Source organism: Callorhinus ursinus, unplaced genomic scaffold, assembly GCF_003265705.2.
Source record: "Callorhinus ursinus isolate GAN/ISIS: 27379988/994484 unplaced genomic scaffold, GSC_fseal_2.0 scaffold13, whole genome shotgun sequence".
Taxonomy (NCBI): domain Eukaryota; kingdom Metazoa; phylum Chordata; class Mammalia; order Carnivora; family Otariidae; genus Callorhinus; species Callorhinus ursinus.
In genome coordinates this window covers 24,266,285-24,286,737 of record NW_027397075.1, presented here as the reverse complement: position 1 = coordinate 24,286,737, position 20,453 = coordinate 24,266,285, and the positions used below count along the sequence as shown (strand labels likewise).

At 41.9% G+C, this 20,453-nt stretch overlaps 1 protein-coding gene and 1 pseudogene across 14 annotated transcripts in view; one reads left to right on the top strand and one right to left on the bottom strand.

The window, feature by feature from the left end:
* Nucleotides 1-20,118, bottom strand: part of RGS7 (regulator of G protein signaling 7) — a 550,220-nt gene extending 530,102 nt beyond the window's left edge. For 4 of the 14 annotated variants that reach the window (XM_073899925.1, XM_073899930.1, XM_073899931.1 and 1 more), the window contains exons 1-2: nucleotides 19,889-20,114; nucleotides 18,788-18,916 (exon numbers count right to left, since the gene is read on the bottom strand). In XM_073899925.1, the coding sequence (XP_073756026.1) occupies nucleotides 18,788-18,865 (78 nt within the window). In that variant the 5' untranslated portion in view covers nucleotides 18,866-18,916; nucleotides 19,889-20,114. Of the gene's footprint in view, nucleotides 1-18,787; nucleotides 18,917-19,031; nucleotides 19,803-19,888 lie in introns of those variants that run through there. The other 10 variants (XM_073899938.1, XM_025877814.2, XM_073899934.1 and 7 more) reach the window with 7 other exon arrangements.
* On the top strand, nucleotides 10,429-11,414 carry LOC112828606 (ribosome biogenesis protein NSA2 homolog; annotated as a pseudogene).
* Nucleotides 20,119-20,453: the final 335 nt, after the last annotated feature.

Genomic DNA, 20,453 nt, shown 5'->3' with positions numbered 1-20,453 from the left:
GATTGTCCAAGCCAACCAGCTAGTGACGACAAAAAGAGACAAGGGACTCCGGATTAGTCCAATGTACTTTCTACTCTGCAGGGGCTTACTCGGCTGCTTAATGCTCCTGGAATTAGAGCAAATGTCATTGCTATTAATTTAACAAGTGACACACAGCAAACTGCAAAACCATCCACTTGGTCTTGGTTTACAGAACTACTTACTAAAAAAGATGTTAGTCAACAAATGTACTGATTCCATTGTAAAAATTTGAACCACAGTCCTAACCCTTCCTTCCTTAATACCATCCTTAATCTGTCAGACACTTACTAAATGTCCACTAAATCTGTCAGGCGATGTGTTCATTTCTGTAGGGACACAATGCAAAATCAGACCCAGATCCTGTTATTAAAGAGCTCAAAAGATTAAAAAAAAAGCACACGCGCACACACACACACACACACACACACACACACACAGTGATGCCGTGATGTGCTGGTAAGTGTTTAACAACAGTTAAGAAGGGAGGAAAGTGGGTGATGGGCATTAAGGAGGGCCCGTGTTGGGATGGGCACTGGGTATTACATGCAACTAATGAATCATTGAACACTGCAACAAAAACTTATGATGTACTATATGTTGGCTACCTGAACATAATGAAAAACTAAAAATAAACTTAAAAATAAATAAAAAGAAGGGAGAAAAGGGTGAAGGAGCTCTGATTTACAGCATTTGCTAATTCCCAAGCTGTTAGGACTCCTACCATGGCTGATTTCAGTCTACCAACCTGCCATCACTGAATGGAGACTTGGGGAGAGGTGCACAAGCCAGTTGAAGCTGACTCCAGGGTACCACTACTGGATTTACATTGATATTCATATTTGTATAAATTTGCACACAAACACACACACACACATATATATAAAATAACTAACCAAATATTTTACAGTTATTATCTTAAAGTAATTGGATTATGATTGATTTTATTTCTTCTTTACACATTTTTTAGCATCCAACCTTTTTTATAGGGCATTTTTTAAATTTTTAACTTTTTGCCATTTTAATGGAGCAATAATTGACATATGCCACCGTGTATGTTTAAGGTATATGGTATAATGACTTTACTTACATAAATAATGACAATTACTTTAGTTAACATCCATCATCTCACATAGATACAAAAAATAAAGTAAATAAAAAAGAATAAAAAGACTATTTTTTAGATCAGTACTAACACCAATATCCTCATCCCAGACCGTTTTTGCTAGGCAGTCCTGGCATTACTAGAACGATCTAAGGAGCAGAGAAACCAAAACATTTTAAAAGCACATCAAATTAGCTTTAGAGCCACATGTCCAGGTAGAACTGAGAAAGGTAACACAGAGCGTCTAACTCAGAGCATCGAAAGGAAAGGCTTCACTCAGCCCTGCGCTCTCCTGAGCTGCACCCTCACTGCCGTAAGACTCTCTATAAAACCTCTAAGATACTTCCCCAGAGCATGCTCCCACCACACATTCTCAATCAATTCAGGTGTTCAGTCACCCATGTCTGTACATGGATGGAAGAAGGAGACGGAAGTGAGAACACAAGGAGGAAGATGATCTCTAAATAAAGTACAGGGATCCCGGCAAGAATCTTCTTGCCTCCGCCAACCCCCCTAGACAGCATTCAGTGAGATGCCACCTGTTTAGTGTTGTGGTTAATCATCAATGGTGTCTGCAGGTGCAATCCACAGTTCCTCCTTCAGCTTTCTTAATACGCGGACGGATTTTGCTTTGGAACCAAACAGCTTTGCCTCATCCCAGAAACCCTTCTCTTTCTCCTTTTTCACTTGTAACTATATAAACCATTAAGCCTACAATCTTAAACACCATTGATATTCATAACTATTTTTAATATAAAGAGCTGAAAGTTTCGTGGAGGGAAAATAAAACGCCTTATTGCTGCACAACGTTTGACCATTTGCAAAGCACTTCCACATGTCTTATCTTATATCATTGTCACAATCATCCTCCGAAGTACCTGTTCCTAGCGCCTCTGTATGTGAGGGGAAAGACGCTCCGAGAGTTTACAAGATTCCCTCAAGTGTCCAAAGCCACAGCAGGTGAGCCCGCTGCCTTCAGCACATAGGCTTCAGGTTCCATATTCCAATGCAGTAGGGAATCGCCCTGTCTAGACTTGATTTCAAATCCTGACACCACCATTTTCCTTCTGCGTGGCCTTCAGCAGAATCCTCACCTTCTCTGGGCCTCATTAACTCATCGTGGAGAATGGGGGAACATTACCCACTTCATGGGGCTGTTATGAAACTCCAACAAAACCAAATTCGGGGAGGCGCCTGGGTGGCTCAGATGGTTAAGCGTCTGCCTTCGGCTCAGGTCATGATCCTGGAGTCCTGGGATCGAGTCCCGCATCGGGCTCCCTGCTCTGCGGGGAGCCTGCTTCTCCCTCTGCCTCTCTCTCTCTCTCTCTCTCTGACTCTCATGAATAAATAAATAAAACATTTAAAAAAAAAAAACAAATTCGGCATATGTCAGGTTCACAAGATATTCACCTTTCCTCTTCAAACCTGCTCTAGTCCCATTCCTTTCCTCTGCCTCCTTTCCTTGTACCACCCTTATTACAAATGCATTCATTTTGTTCCTTGCCCTGAGTCGGCAGGCCTCCCGAGTTCAACTGTGAGGGGCTCAACAGTCCTTTGATGGGTGGTGTATTTTATGCACGGTGCATTTCTGGAACAAGAATGAACCCACACACAATTGGTAAATCGGGGAAATTTGTCAGTCCAACATAGAAGCCCCACCGGCTGATCACAATTCTTCTCAGCACACTGGATTTTGTGCTTTCACAATACAGTAGCCGGACCTGAAATGTCCGCATGCACAAACACGCGTACACACACACACACAAACACACACACACACACACAGGTGCAGCAAGCCATGAAAGACTGCAGCACTGCCCACGTGGCCTGCCCTTCCTCCTGGCTCAACCTGGCTACACACGAGGTTTCAAAAGGGTTTACTGCCCATTTCTCTCAGATATTTGTACAAGACAAACAAGAAAAGACTAGAGAAGGACCCAGACTATTTTGTGCAAAGCCTCTCACTGCTCCCCTACCTGCAAATTCTGATGCTAATGTCCCTCTGTCCTTGTTTTCAGAATTGGGCAGACCCAATGCTTCCTTCTATACTCCTCCATCAAGCTACCTTCTCCTTTACCTTTTAAAGGTAAAGTCTTATAATACCGTGTGATTCCTTTATTTACAGGGAGGTTAGCAGGCTAGTAGAGTTGTGCTATTACTTTTATTAAGATTGCTACTGTTCTGGCTAATGTTTAATTGTAACAGTAAATGTTTTGAGGGGTTAAAATGTTTAGAGTGATCTATTCCAATTCTATTTCCCTTAACATGGCAGTTATTTATAGTGTGTTTTTGCAGAATATGGGTTTTTTTTTAAAGGACTGTATTGTGCTACAGCAGAAATGCCCATATTTTGCCTTGTTGAGTGGATATTTTTGATATACTGAGGCACCCTGGATTGGTGGAATAAATGGTTACAGATAAAGTATTCTCATTGCACTTACTTAACTCTTTGCTAAAATTCAACTCAGCACCTCATTTCTATGGTTAAGAATGAACAATTTCTACCAAAGATGGTACCAAGGTGGGCAGTTCATACTGGTTTTCCCGAATATGCTCAACAAAATGCTTCCAAACATAAAACAAGGTTAACGGGTTGTGTTCAAATAAATCGATGCAGTACTGACCTATCTCTACAACTTTAAGCAGCTTTTGTTTTATTATATAAAAGTATTCCATTTTTAATTAGCCAGACTTCCAAGCAAGCAAAGACACTGCAAGAAGAGCACCTTCCATGTAGGATCTGCTGTACAAACTTTACCAAGTTCTAGGGTAAAGAAATAAGTTCAAATATTTTTTAAAGTTTTTCCTCTTACCCTTGCCATATTTAATTTGCAGTAAAATAAATAATATGGTTTTCATTTACATTTTTTTGACATGGGAAATAACCTTCCCAGGCCTCAGTTTCCTTATAGGAAAACAGGAATTTTTAAAAACTGAATAACTGCACCATCAATATTATGAGGGTGTGTGTGTGTGTGTGTGTGTGTGTGTGTGTGTGGGAAATTACTTGTGAATCTGTTGATCCTCCAATCTTGACACTGTAAAGTGCTCTGATAAAAAACATATCATCGTTATCACTGACTCTTTATCCTCTGACACTTATAGTAAATTACCTTGCACCTAATAATTGTTCAATAAGCACTTGCTAAATTAAAGTGAACCATATGCATAATTAATCTAAGTCCAAATTTCTCAATTACGTTGTTTAAAAGAAACTAGATTTATTCCTAGAGAGCAAATAGATTTTAAAATAAAACAAGAAACTTATATTTCAAATAAAACTTGAGCCCCGTTACCATCTTAGAGATGCAAAATAAAAGGCACTGGATATAGTTGCTGAATTGGTTAGAATTTGGGTTTGTTGCAAGTGACAGATAAGTGCAAAATTTTGAAGATAAGAAAGGCAATGAAAATCTTTGTACAATATAATAATGATAGATGCATGTCATGACGTATTTGTCCAAACCCACAGAATGTGCAACACCAAGAATGAATCCTACAGTAAACTGTGGACTCTGGATGATTATGATGTGTTAATGCAGGCTCATTCTCGGTAAAAAAAAAATGTACCACTTTGGTGAATCATGTTGATAATGGGGGACCCTATGTAGGGGCGGGGGGCAACTGGGAAATCTCTATACCTTCCTCTCCATTTTGTTGTAAACCTAAGACTGCTTTAAAAAAAATAAAATCTTAAAAACAACAGAAGAAGAAGATACATGTTAGTTTTCCTCTAACATAAAAGTTTACGTAAGCAAGTCAGGTCAGTGTGCTGACTCTACAGTGATCAGGGACCCAGGTTCACTCCCTTTTGTTGTTCTGCCATCCACAGCTGTCACCTTCCATTTCATGGCCAGGATGACTGGATGCCAGCCAGCAAGAATGAGAAAAGGGAAAAGAAAAGGTATATCCTTCTTTTTAAAGGGCATGTCTCAGATACTATGCACATCTCTTCTGTTTACATTTTACTGGCCAGAAGGCATCACATGGCCATGGCTAGCAGGCCTCTCAGGAGCCTAGAAAATGGGACCATCACTCCAGTGGCCATGTAAACACAGAGTGCTATTACTGCAGAAATGTCAAGGACAGAGGGGTTTACGACAGTTTTATAAAGTGACAGTGAGCTTTGAGTCAAACAAATCAATATGGTACAGATAAATTAATTTGCTTCTGATAAGTTTTCAGAGTAAGAATATCACTTCAGTTTTAAAGCCGTATGTAATACAATGCTAGTTAGTGGGGAGAGTCAGAACCCACCTCCTACAGATAAACTGCTTTGGATTCAAGTCATTAAAACTCCCAGCCCAATGACCTGTACTGAGACTTCATTAAAATTAAAAGAAAGGTTCTAAAAATAAATAAATAACTGCATAAGGCCAAGATTTAAGATGGAAGGAGAGATCCATCTGAAATTATCTTTTCTAGTTATAATCATGAATACATCTGACTTCTTACCTTCAGGACAGAATGAATGCTCTACATTCATTATTGTTATCCAAACTTAATGCATTTGGAAAAAAAGTGTGGGGAGACTATATAAAAGCCAAAGAAAGACAATGAATATTGTAATTTTGAGAGCGTCTGGGATATTCTTTAAAGTATTGACAAGATTCTCTAAGAGATGTGAGACTTCCTGTCCTATCACAACAACCCTAAATGTGGTTATTTCAGACTCAAAACAAAGAAAATGGAATTTGTTTTTAAATGTGTTATTATTTATTTATTTTTTATTCATCAAGCTTCATCACTACCATTACCTAAAAGGGTCAATCATGGAGGTTTCCCTCTTAGCTAAAAACCCAGAAGCAAAGAATAGAAAGAACTTTAAAGATCGCCCCATTATTAAAAAGCTAAATTCCAAACAAAAATAACAGAATTTTGGTTAGACAAAAATCTAAATGGTCATATAGTTCATTCGTCAAAACCATTCCTGAGGACAGTCTAATCTGTATTTGAAAGCTCATGGATTCTCCAAAGAAGTTATAAAAATGTCCAATAAGTACATGAAAAGATGCTCAGTCATTAGGGAAATGCAAATCAAAACCACAATGAGATAATACTTCATAACCATTAGGATGACTATTATCAAAAATAACAAGTGTTGGTGAGGATATGGAGAACTTAGAACCTCTGTGTACTGGAAAATGTAAAATGGTACAGCCACTAAGGAAATTAGTATGATGGCTCTTCAAAAAAATTAAAAATACAATTACTGTATGCTCCAGCAATTCTAGTTCTGGGGTTGAAAGCAGGGACTCAAGTAGATATTTGTACACCCATGTTCATTGCAGCATTATTCACAATAGCCAAAGGTAGAAGTAACTCAAGTGCCCATCGACAGACGATGGATAAACAAAATGTGATATCTATCCATACAATGGAGTATTATTCAGCCTTAAAAAGAAAGAAAATTCTGACACATAACTGAGCATGGATGAACCTTGAGGACATTATACTAGTGAAATACGCCAGTCACAGAAAGACAAATACACTATGATTCCATTTATATGAGGTCCCAAGAGCAGTCACATCCATAAAGTGGCAAGGTGGTTGCTAGGGCTGGGAGAGAAGAATAGGAAATTGGTGTTTAATGGGTACCAGTTTCAGTTTTGCAAGATGAAAAGAGCTCTGGAGACGGAGGGTGGTGATGGTTATACAACAATGTAACATACTTAATGCCTCTGAACTGCACACTTAAAAATGGTTAAAATGGTAAATTTTGTTATATATATTTTACCACAATAAAAAAAGAAAAAAGAATGATAGACCCATTTGAGCAAATATTTAAAAAACAAAAAACTCATGGAGTAGGATGTGCCATCATACTGAGGACTCAAGATGAGTAAAAGAATAATTACCATTTCATTTACCTTTCTCTTCCCTAAAAAATACCCTATACACATATGAAGGAATTTAGGTCTTAAAAGACAAGTTTTCTGAGATTTGCCTCAAAATAATCACCTGGGGGATAGCATCCGTGAGGAAGTATAAAGGAAACAAGATTTACCCATGGTTAATGGCTGTTGTATGTGATGGACACATGCATGTCCTATTATTTTTTCCACTGCTGTGTTTGTTTGAATTGTACCATAATTGAACAGTTTAGGTAATTTTTACTGTACTTTTACCATATGAAACAATTTTTAACAAAATTATCAAGAGCCAACGAAGAGCAGCAAATTCCAAAACATGTGTAAGAAAGAAAATTTTCAAAGGGAAGTGCTCCCTAGATATTACCACTTCCATTTATAGGGAAACCCAGTTCCTTTTCTTTGGGCTTTTGTAAAAAGTAGTTAAAATATACTGAATGTTTCCTACTCATCCAGGCTTTACATGCACTATTGATGTACTCCTCATAATAACCTATTACCATTCCCCATTTTACAGAGGAGGAACCTGAGACTCAAAGAAGCAAAGTAATCTGATTCGAGCTCACAAGTATTATGTCAGTTTTAATCCAGGAGTCTGACTGCAAAGCCTTAAGCTTAACAAGCACCTTCCTCTAATTACAAGAGTCTCTTTCCCCTTTCTTGCTGGCCAGGGACAGCCTCATCAATCCCGAGTTGCCAGAATGGGGGATGCCTGATTGAGAACCTATGGAAGGAGACATTTAGTTTTCTAAGGGATAAAATCAACGCTCTTGTCTTAGTTGTCTCAGTAAAGCCCTGAGGATTTTCAACATTCGCTTAGCTCCATTCAGTTCATTTACTGAGTACTTTGCTAAGTGTCAGAGGCTGTATGAACTTGGGCACTGTGCTGGGCACTCAGAACAGCAACTGGAAGACACAGATCAACATAAAAGTTATTTTAGGAACCAGATGACCTAAAAATAAATAAATTTCCATATCACCCAGTTCTTCCCCTTCTATGTCATTAATCACCCTATGATAGTTGCTTGGCATCTGTCTCTGACACCGTGAAATAGGCTCAGTGAGGGCTCAGACGCTGTCTGCCTTGTCTACAACTCTGTCCCTGGGGCCTACCACGGGGCTGAGACATCGCCGGGGCTCCACGCACATATAGTGAGAGGAACTGAATTCTGAGAGTCATGACGTGAAGCAATGCAGTGAAGAGGCAGGAGTAGGATATTTGGACCAAGCATTCATTCGTTTGCTCATTCACTCATTTGTGCATTTATACAATCAATATTTGGGACACCTACTATGTGCCATTTTTGTGGGTGTTGGGAACGCAGCAGTGAAAGACAGATGTCTCCACCTTCATGAAGCACACCAGCTCGCCCACTGGTCCCGGGGCAGTCCCGGGCAGTCTCAGCTGGCTTATTAGAAAAACAGGATACTAATAACCAACATGCAACATTATTTTAAGGAAGATGGGCAATATTTGTAAAGAAGCAGACATAGGGTAAGCACTCAATAAATGGCATTGATTCTAATTAACAACAAATCAAAAGTCAAAACAAAATACTAAGTATAAGACAGAGCAAGTGACATATGGCATTAAATACCAGAGGAAATGCACCTAGAAAAGTTCAGTGACAGAAATGTCGGTAAAATGTGTTCTTTCTAGGTGGTACTAAATTTTCTTCAAAATGTTTGGGATGTGTCATCTTAAAAAAGGGTGAAAAATCTCCCTAGATTTCTGTACAAGAGAAAAAGTAGCTAATGAATCAGTTTGCCTGACATTCAAAAGTTTTGTGTGGCCAAAGAAGGTCATGTAGATTTATATTGTTTCTGACATCTTCCAGCAACGACCAAACAGGGGAAATCATGTCAACTGAGCTTGTAAATGACCTACAGCCATGGGGACACTTGGCAAGCTGGCGAAGACTTATCAGGAAGCCTTCTGCAACGTTTACTCTTTCAAGGAGTCTCGGTAATTTCCACAACTCCCAAAAAGAGTCCACAAGTATTATCTGTCCATCACTCTCAGTCAGGCATTTTCACTTGTATTTCATTTCACCTTCTCAAAGATTCTGTGAAGTAGTCTCTGTCAATTCTATGACAGAAGTGAAACTCAGAGAAGGTAAGAAATGTGCCCCGGCTGGTACAGCTAGTGAGGGGCAGCACAGGAATCCACGTCCAGCCCTTCGGACTAAGAGACCCTGCCCTCTCTCACTGCCACCTCCCCATGGGCTTAGCTTCCTTTCAACTTTCTGAGACACAGGAAAGAGAAGTGAGCTTACAAAGAAGAAAAAAGGTTTCCTTTTACCCCAATTTTAAATTCTCAACAAGATTGGTCAAATTCTGACCACTTTAAGCCCCTTTTACCTGGAAGCTTCTGGTTTTTTCTCGTTCTTGTTAGGAATTAGAATAGCTCGGGTGCATCTCTGAGATGCCACAAGATGGAGATCAGCTGACATGCCTCTGACATCAGCAACTCACCCAAGCACCTGCAAGTGCCCTTCTTGGGTGGCGTCTACAGGCTCTGGTCCCACAACCACTATCTTCTCAGCTTAGGAGGGTCACCCTCTCCAGACACTGAAAGTTTTCACAGGATGAGAAAATAAATAGATAAAATAAGTAGGCAGCTGATGCCACTTATCCCAATATCTCCCATCTCCTTATCAGGCCACTGTCTGCCTTCAAAACTTCACTTCTATTTTACTCACTTAAAAAATCATTTGTTGGAGCCCAACTTTGTTGCAAGCACCGTGTGCCAAGTGTCAGAGTAGGTATAGCATATTCTTTTATCTCTTCTCTTGGGTTTGATGCTGTTTTCTGAAAGGTCTTTACTCCTTAACACTGTCAAATACAGCAATCATTAGCCACAGGGGGCTACTTAAATTTAAATTACTTAAAATTAAGCGTAATTTAAAATTCAGGTCCGGGATAGCCACATTTCAAGGGTTCCATCATCCCCTGTGGCTGGTGGCTACTGTATTAGACAGTCCATGTAGAGATATTTCCACCATGGTAGGAAGTTCCATTGGACAGTCCTGCCACAGAGCATCACGTGCTGTGTTTTCATCCACCTAGAATTTCCAGCCAGGATCCAATCAAGAACAGAGCTACTCCCAAAGTGAGGCAGACCAAGCTCCCTCTCTTATCATTCCTGGGGCACCAAAAGCTAGAGTACAGTGGAAGGGAAAAGGAATCTAGTGATCCATCTACAACTACAAACACAAGGACTTAACTGCATTTATTTTAAAAGAGAGTGAGAGAAAACGTGAAGGACAGAAGTTCAGAACCCATGTGTCCCACTTTATCCGGACTTGGTCGCTTTAGAACTGTCTCTTTCCCATCGCAGGTTACATGGAGTCAGCTCACAGGTTTGTGAAACCCGAAAACGGAGAGCTTCTTGGTGTCCCAGCAGCTGTACCCAGTGGCTCCATGGCCGTCACCATGCCACAAAACGAATATACTGAGTTACACACGGAAGTGCTATGGCTATCCTTCAGATCACCATGAGAAAAAGAAAGACGATCAAGAGGCTCATGAACATTCAAAGAAAGCAAAAAAGATGACTGGTCAGAAAGCTAAGCTCTACTATAAACAGCGCCATGCTGAGAATATACAAAGAAACTATCAAGATGCATGAAAGGAAGGGCACATGGGGGGCTCCGTCAGTTGGGTGACTGCCTTCTGCTCAGGTCATGATCCTAGGACCCTGAGCCGAAGGGTCAGCCCGGAGTCAGGCTCCCTGCTCAGCGGGGAGCCTGCTTCTCCCTCTCCTGCTCCCCCTTGTGCTCTCGTGCTCTCTCTCTCTGTCAAGTAGATAAATAAAATCCAAAAAAAAAAAAAAAAATGCATGAAAAGAGAAACACCAAACAAAAGAATGATGGCAAGCCTCCACAAGGAGCAGCCCCTGCAAATCTAGTGGACAGGGAGGGACCGTCCCAAGCTAAAGTATTTTCCAATGTGATTAAACAAAAATGAAAAGAGAAAGCAGGAAAGTGGGAGCTCCTTTGCCCAAAGTTCCTGCCCAGGGACAAACAGAAGTATTAAAAGTTATTCAAACAGGAAAGAGAAAGAAGCAAGCATTGAAGAGGATGGTTACTAAAGTTTGCCTTTTTGGAGATGGCTTTACTCGGAAACCACCTAAATATGAAAGATTCATTAGGCCAATGGGATTATGTGTCAAAAAGGCCCATGTAACACATCCTGAATTGAAAGCCACCTTTTGCCTGCCAGTGCCTGGTGTAAAAGAGAATCCCTCATCCCCACTAGATGCAACTTTGGGTGTTATTACCGAAAGTACTGTCCTTGAGGTGAACATGAGTGAGTTGAGCCTTGTGTCCTAAGGAGGCAAGGTTATTTGGGGAAAAGATGCCCAGGTTACCAACAATACTAAAAATGATGGATGCCGGAAGGCAGTCTTGCTGGTTTGATAGCAGTTTGAGACAAGGAACTCCTTACAATTACTGCAGACTACACGCCAATCAGGAAAACCACCATAACTGTGGTGGTTCTGAATATCACCAAACAACCTTACATACCTGCAGGCATCAAGAGAACCATTTATCCTATTGTAAAAAACATTAAAATAGGGGTGCCCGGGTGGTTCAGTCGGTTAAGTGTTGGACTCTTTGTTTCGGTTCAGGTCATGATCTCGGGGTCCTGAGATCAAGCCCACAGCAGGCTCCACACTCAGTACCATGATCAGTGTGCAGTGTGCTTGAGATTCTTCCCCTCTGCCCCTTACCCCACTCACTGGCATGTGCTCTCTCTCTCTAAAATAAATGAAAAAAATTTTAAAAATTAAAATAGCCCAGTTTTACAAAAAAAAATATTTTAAATTAAATAAAAGAGAAATCCATCAAAAGACAAATAAAGACCTGAATTCAAGCCGTGTGACTGCAGACAAATTGTGTTACTTCTCTAACCCTCAATTTCATCATCTGCAAAACGAAAAAGTGGACAAATTCTAAGTTCCCTTTCACTTTTGAAATTCCTGGATTCAAAGGTTTTAGTTTACATAATATCCAAGGAACTGTACAGACTTCAGAGATATATAAGATAATAGTTCAAAAAGAGCTTATTAAAAAGTGGAAACTAGCCAAAAAAAAAAAAAAAGGAGGACCTAGCTACATAGGACTAAATAATATTAGAAAGGACATTGTAAGTGTCATGAAAATGGTACTACCAAAGCATTCTACAGAATCTGCCGCCCTAGCTATCAGGAAGACATGAAAATATTCACCTTTTTCCCTTTATCAAAAAATTTAACAACATAGTGGTTCCCATGGCACATACAAGGTGTTTAATAATTTTAATTAAATAAATAGGAGTAATAATTTTGATTATTGTTGTTATAGCATTGATTGATGATCTAATATATGTTAGGGTCTCTACAAGACACTTCCTTAGGTAACTCATTTTGCCATCAAACGGCTCTACAAAGGAAACACTTTTGGTTTTCATTATTTTATAGATAAGGAAACCGAAGCAAAAGGAGTTAGCTGCTAACCCACAATGACATAAACAATGGCAGAGCCAAGATTTAAAACCAAGACCACACATCTGCAGTGCACATGCTTCTTCCACTTCAGCACACTGGCTCCTTCAGAAAACATTCACTTGCTAATCCCCAGGAAGGACAAAAATGAGATGGCTCCTAGACTTACTCTTAAGAACCCAGCTAATGTCAAAAAGCTGACATTTTCCTCCATATTTTTTCAGAAGGCAGAATGGCAACTTATCTCTCTGGATGGGTTCTTCAGCCAAAATATTCCAGCCTAGACCAGGTGGCAATTTTAATGGAATTGGAACCAAGTTCATGACTGTCCATTAGAGTTCCCATGTCCTGAGACCTTTGTTAATTGAATTAGACACAAGACAAAGGGAATTGAAAAGAGGGTAAGTTAAATCTTCATACTGCCTTGGGCAAATGGCAGAGAGAAGTGGGCCTTTTTCCCCTAAGGAACCGGGTACCCACTTTATCATTTACAATTATTTTATAATTGGATTGGTGTTTTGTAAGACAGAAGTCCCTGTCACCCTGAACTTCCAATGCCTCCTTTTCACTGTTATGAGAGGGGGAGTGGGGGCCAAGTATCTGTGTTGCTTATTTCCCACAATTCTGTTTTTCAAGGAGACTTAGCATTTATTATGTCACCAAACTATCCAAATCCAAAATATTTCCATATTCTCTGCAGTGAACACATTCCATCACCCACACCACCTAAAAATACCCTGCTTTCCATCACTCAGTAGAACCACAAAGGCTATTAGGAGGCAATAAAATCCCTAGATAGCTTCTCTTTCCTACATCTGCACTCTCTTCTGATCAATTAGATTCAGGGAGGTTGGAGGTGGGAAATAAAGGAAATAAAATTCAGGCCACAAATCCTTATCTTAATCCCACAAATAGCATTGGCAAGCAACAACGAACAGGTGAGGGAAAAGCTCAACTGTGCAAGGCTTTCCTGCTCTGAACTCAAGTTAATTATTATCCAAAATCCATCATTGAATTATTACTCATAAAATGTCTGCTTCTCAGCAAAAATATCACAGATGACGGTCCTATTCTAGCTCAGGGCACATGTCAGTATTTATGTCACTGAGGGGAAAATAGGTCCGACGCATTTGATTCAGACAGATTAAGTTCATCTTTATAGGAGACAATCTCCCTTAGTCCAGAAAGGTGCTTTCAAATAATCTCATTTATAGAAGACACTCCATTTTGGGATTTTTCAGCAATGGCAAGACATGTCTCCTGGTCCCTGCCTCCCATCGAAGCCCCTGAGAAATCTGAGGGCTTAAAGGCCCAGGCCTTTTGTGAGGATCTATTTGCAAACATCCCTCTCTTTTCTCATGGACCTTTCTCTTATCAGTTATAAATATTCTTCACCAGCACCCTAAACCCAGAAAGACCAAGATAAGTAAGGTTCAAAAATATCAATGGTTATTTTTTATAATGGAGTTCAAGAGGTGGGGGAGGATATTGACCCCCTCAAGACTGACCAGATTGGACAATCCTAAAGAGACAGAGGCACTGACTTAATGGAGAAAATGTCAGCTAACTCCCTCCCCGCCCCCACCCCAAGAGACTAGGAACATCAGTGGCATCTTCCAAAGAAGAAGCAAGTCCCTCTTCTTTCTTATGGGTACGACTACTCTCATGGAGCAGATGGACTTCACAAAGGCAAGGTCTAAGTCAAGCCAATCAGAATGGGTGACTGTCCTACTGGGCTGACAGCTCCCACCACACCCTTCTGCAGGAAAGGCCAGTGCGCCCCTCTTGCTCTTCAAGAACAGAGCAGTGGGTCCTTAAAGACTAACATTTTGCCACACCACATACACAGCAACATATTGGACCCCATGGTACATATGCGACCAAGTTTGAAAGGATCCCTCTGAGAGCATGTGCATAACAGGCACCCAAACCAGACTGTAATCTGCTCTCTTCTCCAAAAGGCATCAATTTCTCTTTTACAACTAAACAGAGCATCATCTCAGGGAAAACGTACCTTCACACTTAGGTCTGTTTTGAAAAGAAGAAATTAAAAGGAAAAAGCAACTGGAAGGGGTGTGAGTACATGGGAGATGAAGAGAGGAGAGGAACACAGGACAAAGGAGAAGGCAGGCAGGGATGGGGAGGGGAGGGGAGGGCACAGGTGTGGCAGACATGCAGGTTTGCTGTCTCCAAAAACACATTCATCCCACTAAGGTAGCGAACGAAGAAAACATTTTGATTTTCTTTTCTGGCAGTCGAAGCATAAATGGTTGCTGCAGTAATACCAGAAATTATTGGTCATTTTGAGCATTCTTGCTAGTGAGAAGCCAACATTCCAGCCAATGTGAAATACTGGCCCCAAGGTGTCCTAGATATTTTGTTTTTCAAATGCAGGAATGTCAGCTGCTGGACAAAAAGTGATGTATACTGTCTAGTAGGCAGCATGCTGGCCAAACACCAAATTTGGAATGTGTCTCCTGGTCCCCCTGGGTTCCAGCTCAGCCATCCTCTGCAGCCAGTGACACGCCCAGAACAAGAATTCTGCCCAGGAAAGAGCAAGAATGCAAACGGTATTTGAACAAAACTGAGTTCTAAGCCATCACCTCTACAAATGTTTCAGGAAGCTAGCCCAAAGCCAAGGCAAGTTGGAGCTCAGTGGGTCTCTTCTTAAGGAAGTTGATTACTTCTAATTCCCTTCTAGTTAAGGCCTGTCTGAAGGGAGCCTAGAAAGCCCCCCAAATTGAATGTGGCCAAGCATCATATTTCATGAGCTTTTAAATAAGGTCTTCTCAAATACATAAAATGGCATAACCACTCTAACTTTAATCACATGCTTATGAAAGAAAACAGCATTATGAGTTGACAAATTGGTAAGGCATATATTTTGTCCATATGGATTTTTAAAGTGTACCTATGACATCAGATGAAGCCTACAGAGACCCTTCATTTTTAAAATTATTTTAGTGAGGTATAATTAACTTGCAATGTTATGTTAGTTTCAGGTTACAACATACCGATACAACAATTCTGTATGTTACTCAGTGCTCACCACACTAAGTGTCATCACCATTTATTGCCACACAACATTATTACAATATTATTGACCAAATTCCCTATGTTGTGCTTTCCATCTTTGTGACTTTTTTATTTTATAATTGGAAGTTTGTATCTCTTAATCCCCTTTATGTATTCCATCCATCTTTCCACCTAGGATCCCCCACATTAAACCAAATAGCAACTCACAAACATCCCAGCCTAACTTGCAGGTCCTAACCTTGACCATGAGGCAGCATCACCACTGTCCCCAGCATGCATGGTGGAGGCACTCACTCTGCCTGGAGCATCACTGTTCTATACACTGTGCATTTTCCCATAACACCACTACAGAATTCTCCATGGAAGAGACCCTTAGAATTTTCCTATCATTTGGAGGAACTCCTGTAATCTGTATGAGGATAATCATAATAGAAGAGACAGCTGCCAACATGAAAAAGGCATGCGTCCCAGCTCCTTTCTGTGCATGCCACTTTGCTAACCATTCACTGTCTCCCCTCTCTCACAGGAAGGGTTACTACCTGTTATTCATTCACAGGAATGTTACTACATGTCATTCATAGCCTGCCCAGACAAAATGGAAACAGCACATACATATCTTCCATGTGTGTAAATCACCAGAATCCTTACACTAAACAAGAGGTGACCTGTGGGGGAGGGGAAACGGAGAGAACACTATGAATGTTTCTAGCCTAGAACCTGCTTCCAAGAACGGTGTTGCAACAGTGAAGCAGACGTAGAAAACTGGTGTGAATTGATAAAACAGCAGTTTATCCACTCTCTCCACTGCTACTGAGCGATGTTCTGTGGTCCCAAAGTTCTTTTCTAAACCTGTGATTGACTTCATAATTGATAAGCATTTGTAACATAGTGCTTCTTCCTTTAAGCAGGTGGAGCGGATGAAATGTCCTAGTAACATATAGTAGTCCTACGTCCCTCTCCAAATACTTTGGTGTTCTTCACATTAAAATTTGGCCTCTTTGGAAAATACATTAAATGTAAAGCCCATAGAACACAGAAGACACAAGAAACTGGTAAAATGGTCACATGAAACCGTGATGTTGGACTCCATGACTCCACACAGACATGGGCCACTTTGATGTGCCTTTCATTATATAAATTATCTGCTATTTAAACATTATTCTTTATATCACAAACACAAAATATATATGCTCAGAGAATAAAAGAATAGGTAGGCAATCCATAGTTATGCATTATGAGTACAAATTACTGAACTGAGTTATTTTTTCTAATAACGAGTTTTCAGAGAAATATTTTCTAAAAATAGTGTCATCAATATGAAACAAAGAGCTAATAAAAGGAGGGCAAAATAAGTAGCACAAGCAGTTCCAAGCTTAACCAACAAAATAATAATGTTTAAAAGAATGAGGCATCATACTCCCTCCCTGAAGTCATAGTCTGTTAACTTACAAGTAGCACTAGCAACAACTTGGTGTCATAGAACAATTTACAGCATAAATTCAAAATGAGCAATAAGAATTTGGGCACACTCTATAGCCTAATAACTATTTCTAAAGCTCCTAGCTTCATTTTTTTCATTTATTTTCATAATAATTGACTAAATGAGAAACACTAATTCATGTCATACTAAGTTTATTTCTAATCAAGATTAGCATTAGGTGTCTGATCAACATAGCCCTCGTCTTCTATAAGGAACCAGAAAAAGAATATAGTGTTTGAACAAAAGTAGCTAACTACTGTAGTTTTACATCCAAAAGTCCAGCTCTCCACATGCAATGTACAGAATTTACAATTGCCACCTCTTGCATATTATAATATTAAAAGCATACCAAGCAATGAAAATATTATAACTTATTTAAAAACACATAACTGCCCTCCAAATAGCTCTTCTCAAAACTCTATATAGAATGGGTGGCAAATATCCAGTTTTTTCAACTCATGTAGAAATACAATAGTAATAATATAGGCTCAAGTGGATTATGTTCTTAATTTATCCAGTTGGGATGCTTTAAGTCTAAAATAGGCAACTAATCTCCAATTTTTATTTCCTATCATACTGTGTTGTCCCAGACACATAAAACAGTACTGTCTAGAAGGGTAGAGAAAAAAAATGCTAACATTGTGTCAGGATGCCCATGAACCTTCACATTAAAACAATAACAATATTCCCTCAAACACATATTCACCACCACCTCTTAATGATTTTGGCCCACATAGCAGGAGAGTTTAGATTTAGTACAGGTCAAGGTAGCATACAGCTTTTCAGCTGTATTCGTGAAAGAACACAGAGAAACTATCCCAGACTCCTCAGTGGGCTCATGCTAATTAGACCTTTAACAATTTTCTTGATTCCAAGGTATGATTTCCTTTTTGTCACTGCTAACAGTAACTAAGGAAATCTTGCCCAATAAGCACTACAGATAATATGCTAAAGAAAAATAATCCCAGCATAAAATGCAATAGAAATAATTGGTACAGAAGTTAAATAAAGAATATTGCTTCCTCAATTTTAGTAATATTGTTGGTTGTGACCAGAATGAAGTTACCTAAGCAACCACTCTAAAGCACACACAATATTCAAATGCATCTGTATTATGGTAGCTCGGTGTCTAGAAGTTTGTTGCTGATAGCATTGGTATAAAATAACCATCAGATCAGTTTGTGAGGGAAAAAAAAAACTCTGAATATAAAGATTTAATCGTCATATGGCACTAAAATACCCATAAACAAAATCATAAAAATAACCCAAAGTAAAAATTTAGGCTAAGACAAAAAAAAAAAAAGAATTGTTTAGTCACAAGAGTCACAAGTACAAGTAATCTTTAATAAACCAACCATAGATTCCAGGCACATTCACTTTTGTCACAGAGCTGCAAAGTGTATAACGTGTTATACATTTACATAATCCTTACAAAACAAATGCTAGGGGGAGTATATGAAAAAGCGTCTAAAAACTATTATGGATGTTATAAAATCACATGTATAACAAAATATGTGGGATGCCCAAACTTGCTGATATTGCTGATTGCAGATTAATCTATGTGAAATCAGCAGGGAAAGGAGCGGGCACAGTAAGGCTGGCCTCATTTACTTCACTGTGTCTCTACACAGTGAGAACACCAGATTATCTTCAAGTACAGTGTGCAGCATTTGGCAATTTGGGAAATCCACGGGGCCACAAAATTGATATACACTCTCCGCCGGGTGGGGGGGCGGGAATCAAGGAAGCCAAAACTTTCCCTTTCTCCAAGAAAGTGAAGAAATTCTTACCTTTCTGTACACCAGCATGTTGGGTGATTCGTCTGCCACCCCGTTGCTAGTCTGCCCGTAATTATTCCCCTGGGCCATGTCACCCCACACTTGGTCCGCTCTCAGATACTGGAATTATCGGTCTGCGCGCTGCAAAGCGTTAGGGAGACTTCAGTCAGGTGCGAACGGCGGTGCTCAAGGGGGGGGGGGTGACTTGAAGCCTCTTCATAATCCACAGCACCCACCCCACATGGCGCATACTTACATGTCGGGGCTGGCTGGAGGAAGCGGCACAGAAATCGATTTAAAAAAAAAAAGAAGAAGAAGACTGAATTTACACCTAGAGTACCCTCAGGGAGTTTTAAGAAATGACAATCTTTTAGTTAGAATATTCATTTGGCTATGGTTTTAACTGACTTGATCTTCTGGATACTCATTGTAAAAAGTGTTTGATGCTCCCCTAAAAAACCCACCGTCACCATTTCTGCGCTCCAGAGTTCTCTTGTCTCCCAATACTTGCATCTCGACTTGATGATGTTTTCCCAAAAGGGCGGAAAGGCAGCACCCTGTGGCAGCACACTCTCTCCCAGGTATCTGGCTACTTTGCCCACTGGCAGCGCCTGAGACAGGCCCATTCCGGCGGCATTCTCCCTTCACTCCCCCGGGTCTCCCACACGGAGCCGGAGGAGCTTCGCCCACTTCCACCTGCCCGCCACTGGGTCCCCCCTCCGCTCCACTCCACTTCGGAAGTCAGGACGGAACCCTGCCCAGTCTTTGCCAGAAGGCACCAGAATCCGTCCCGGCCAAAGGAGCTGATGGGAGTCGACCCTTCGGGTAACCACCTGGGTCGCCGTGGGTAGCAGTCTGGCTGCAGGAACCTGAGAGCAACCAGCCCAAGAGGAGCAAACCAGCGAGCCCCAGCTCCCGCCGCCGGGCTCTCCCCGCGGTTCAAATGGCAGCAGTTTCAGCACCGCGGACCTGGACGAGCGCGGCGCCCGCAACCCGGCCGGGGCGCGGGGCTCCCCCGGCGGCCGCGCGGCAGGGCGCCGGGCGAGGGTGGGTGCGGGGCGGGGGAGCGCGAGGTGGCGCCGCCTACCCCCCCTCCCACCACCCCTTATTTACCTCTTCGGCCAAGGTCACGGCCCCGCGGCGTCTGCCCTCGCGGGCGGGCTGGGTGCCGGCGCTGTCAGCTGGCGGCAAGCGGAGCAGCGAGGCAGAGCAGCCTCATCACACTCGGCGGATGATGCGGAACCGCGCGGCTCAGGCGACCGCCGCCGTGCACAGGCGGCCCCGGCAGCCCGCCGCTCGCGCCCGCTCCCACCCCCCCCTCCCCGCCGCCTGGCCGGCCCGCTCCCTCCGCCGCCTCTGCTCCCGGGCACGGGGACCCGCCGAGCGCGCGCGGGAGGCGAGACGCCGGCCCGTGCGCGCGACTGGGAGGCGGGAGGAGGGGCGGTCACGTGGGCCGGGCGGCCAGGGGTGCTGGCTCCTGGGCGCCCAGCTCCGAGCGGCCGGCCACCCGGCCGGCCCACCGGCCGCCCTCGCGCCCCGGCCCCCGCGGGCGCACAGCCTGCCCCGCCGCGGGTGTCCGCGCCGCGGGCGGCCTGGGGGCCCGAGCTGGGCGGCGAGCGCCAGCCGGAAGGGCAGGGCGGGCGGGCGGATGGAGGGACGGAGGGATGGAGGGAGCCCC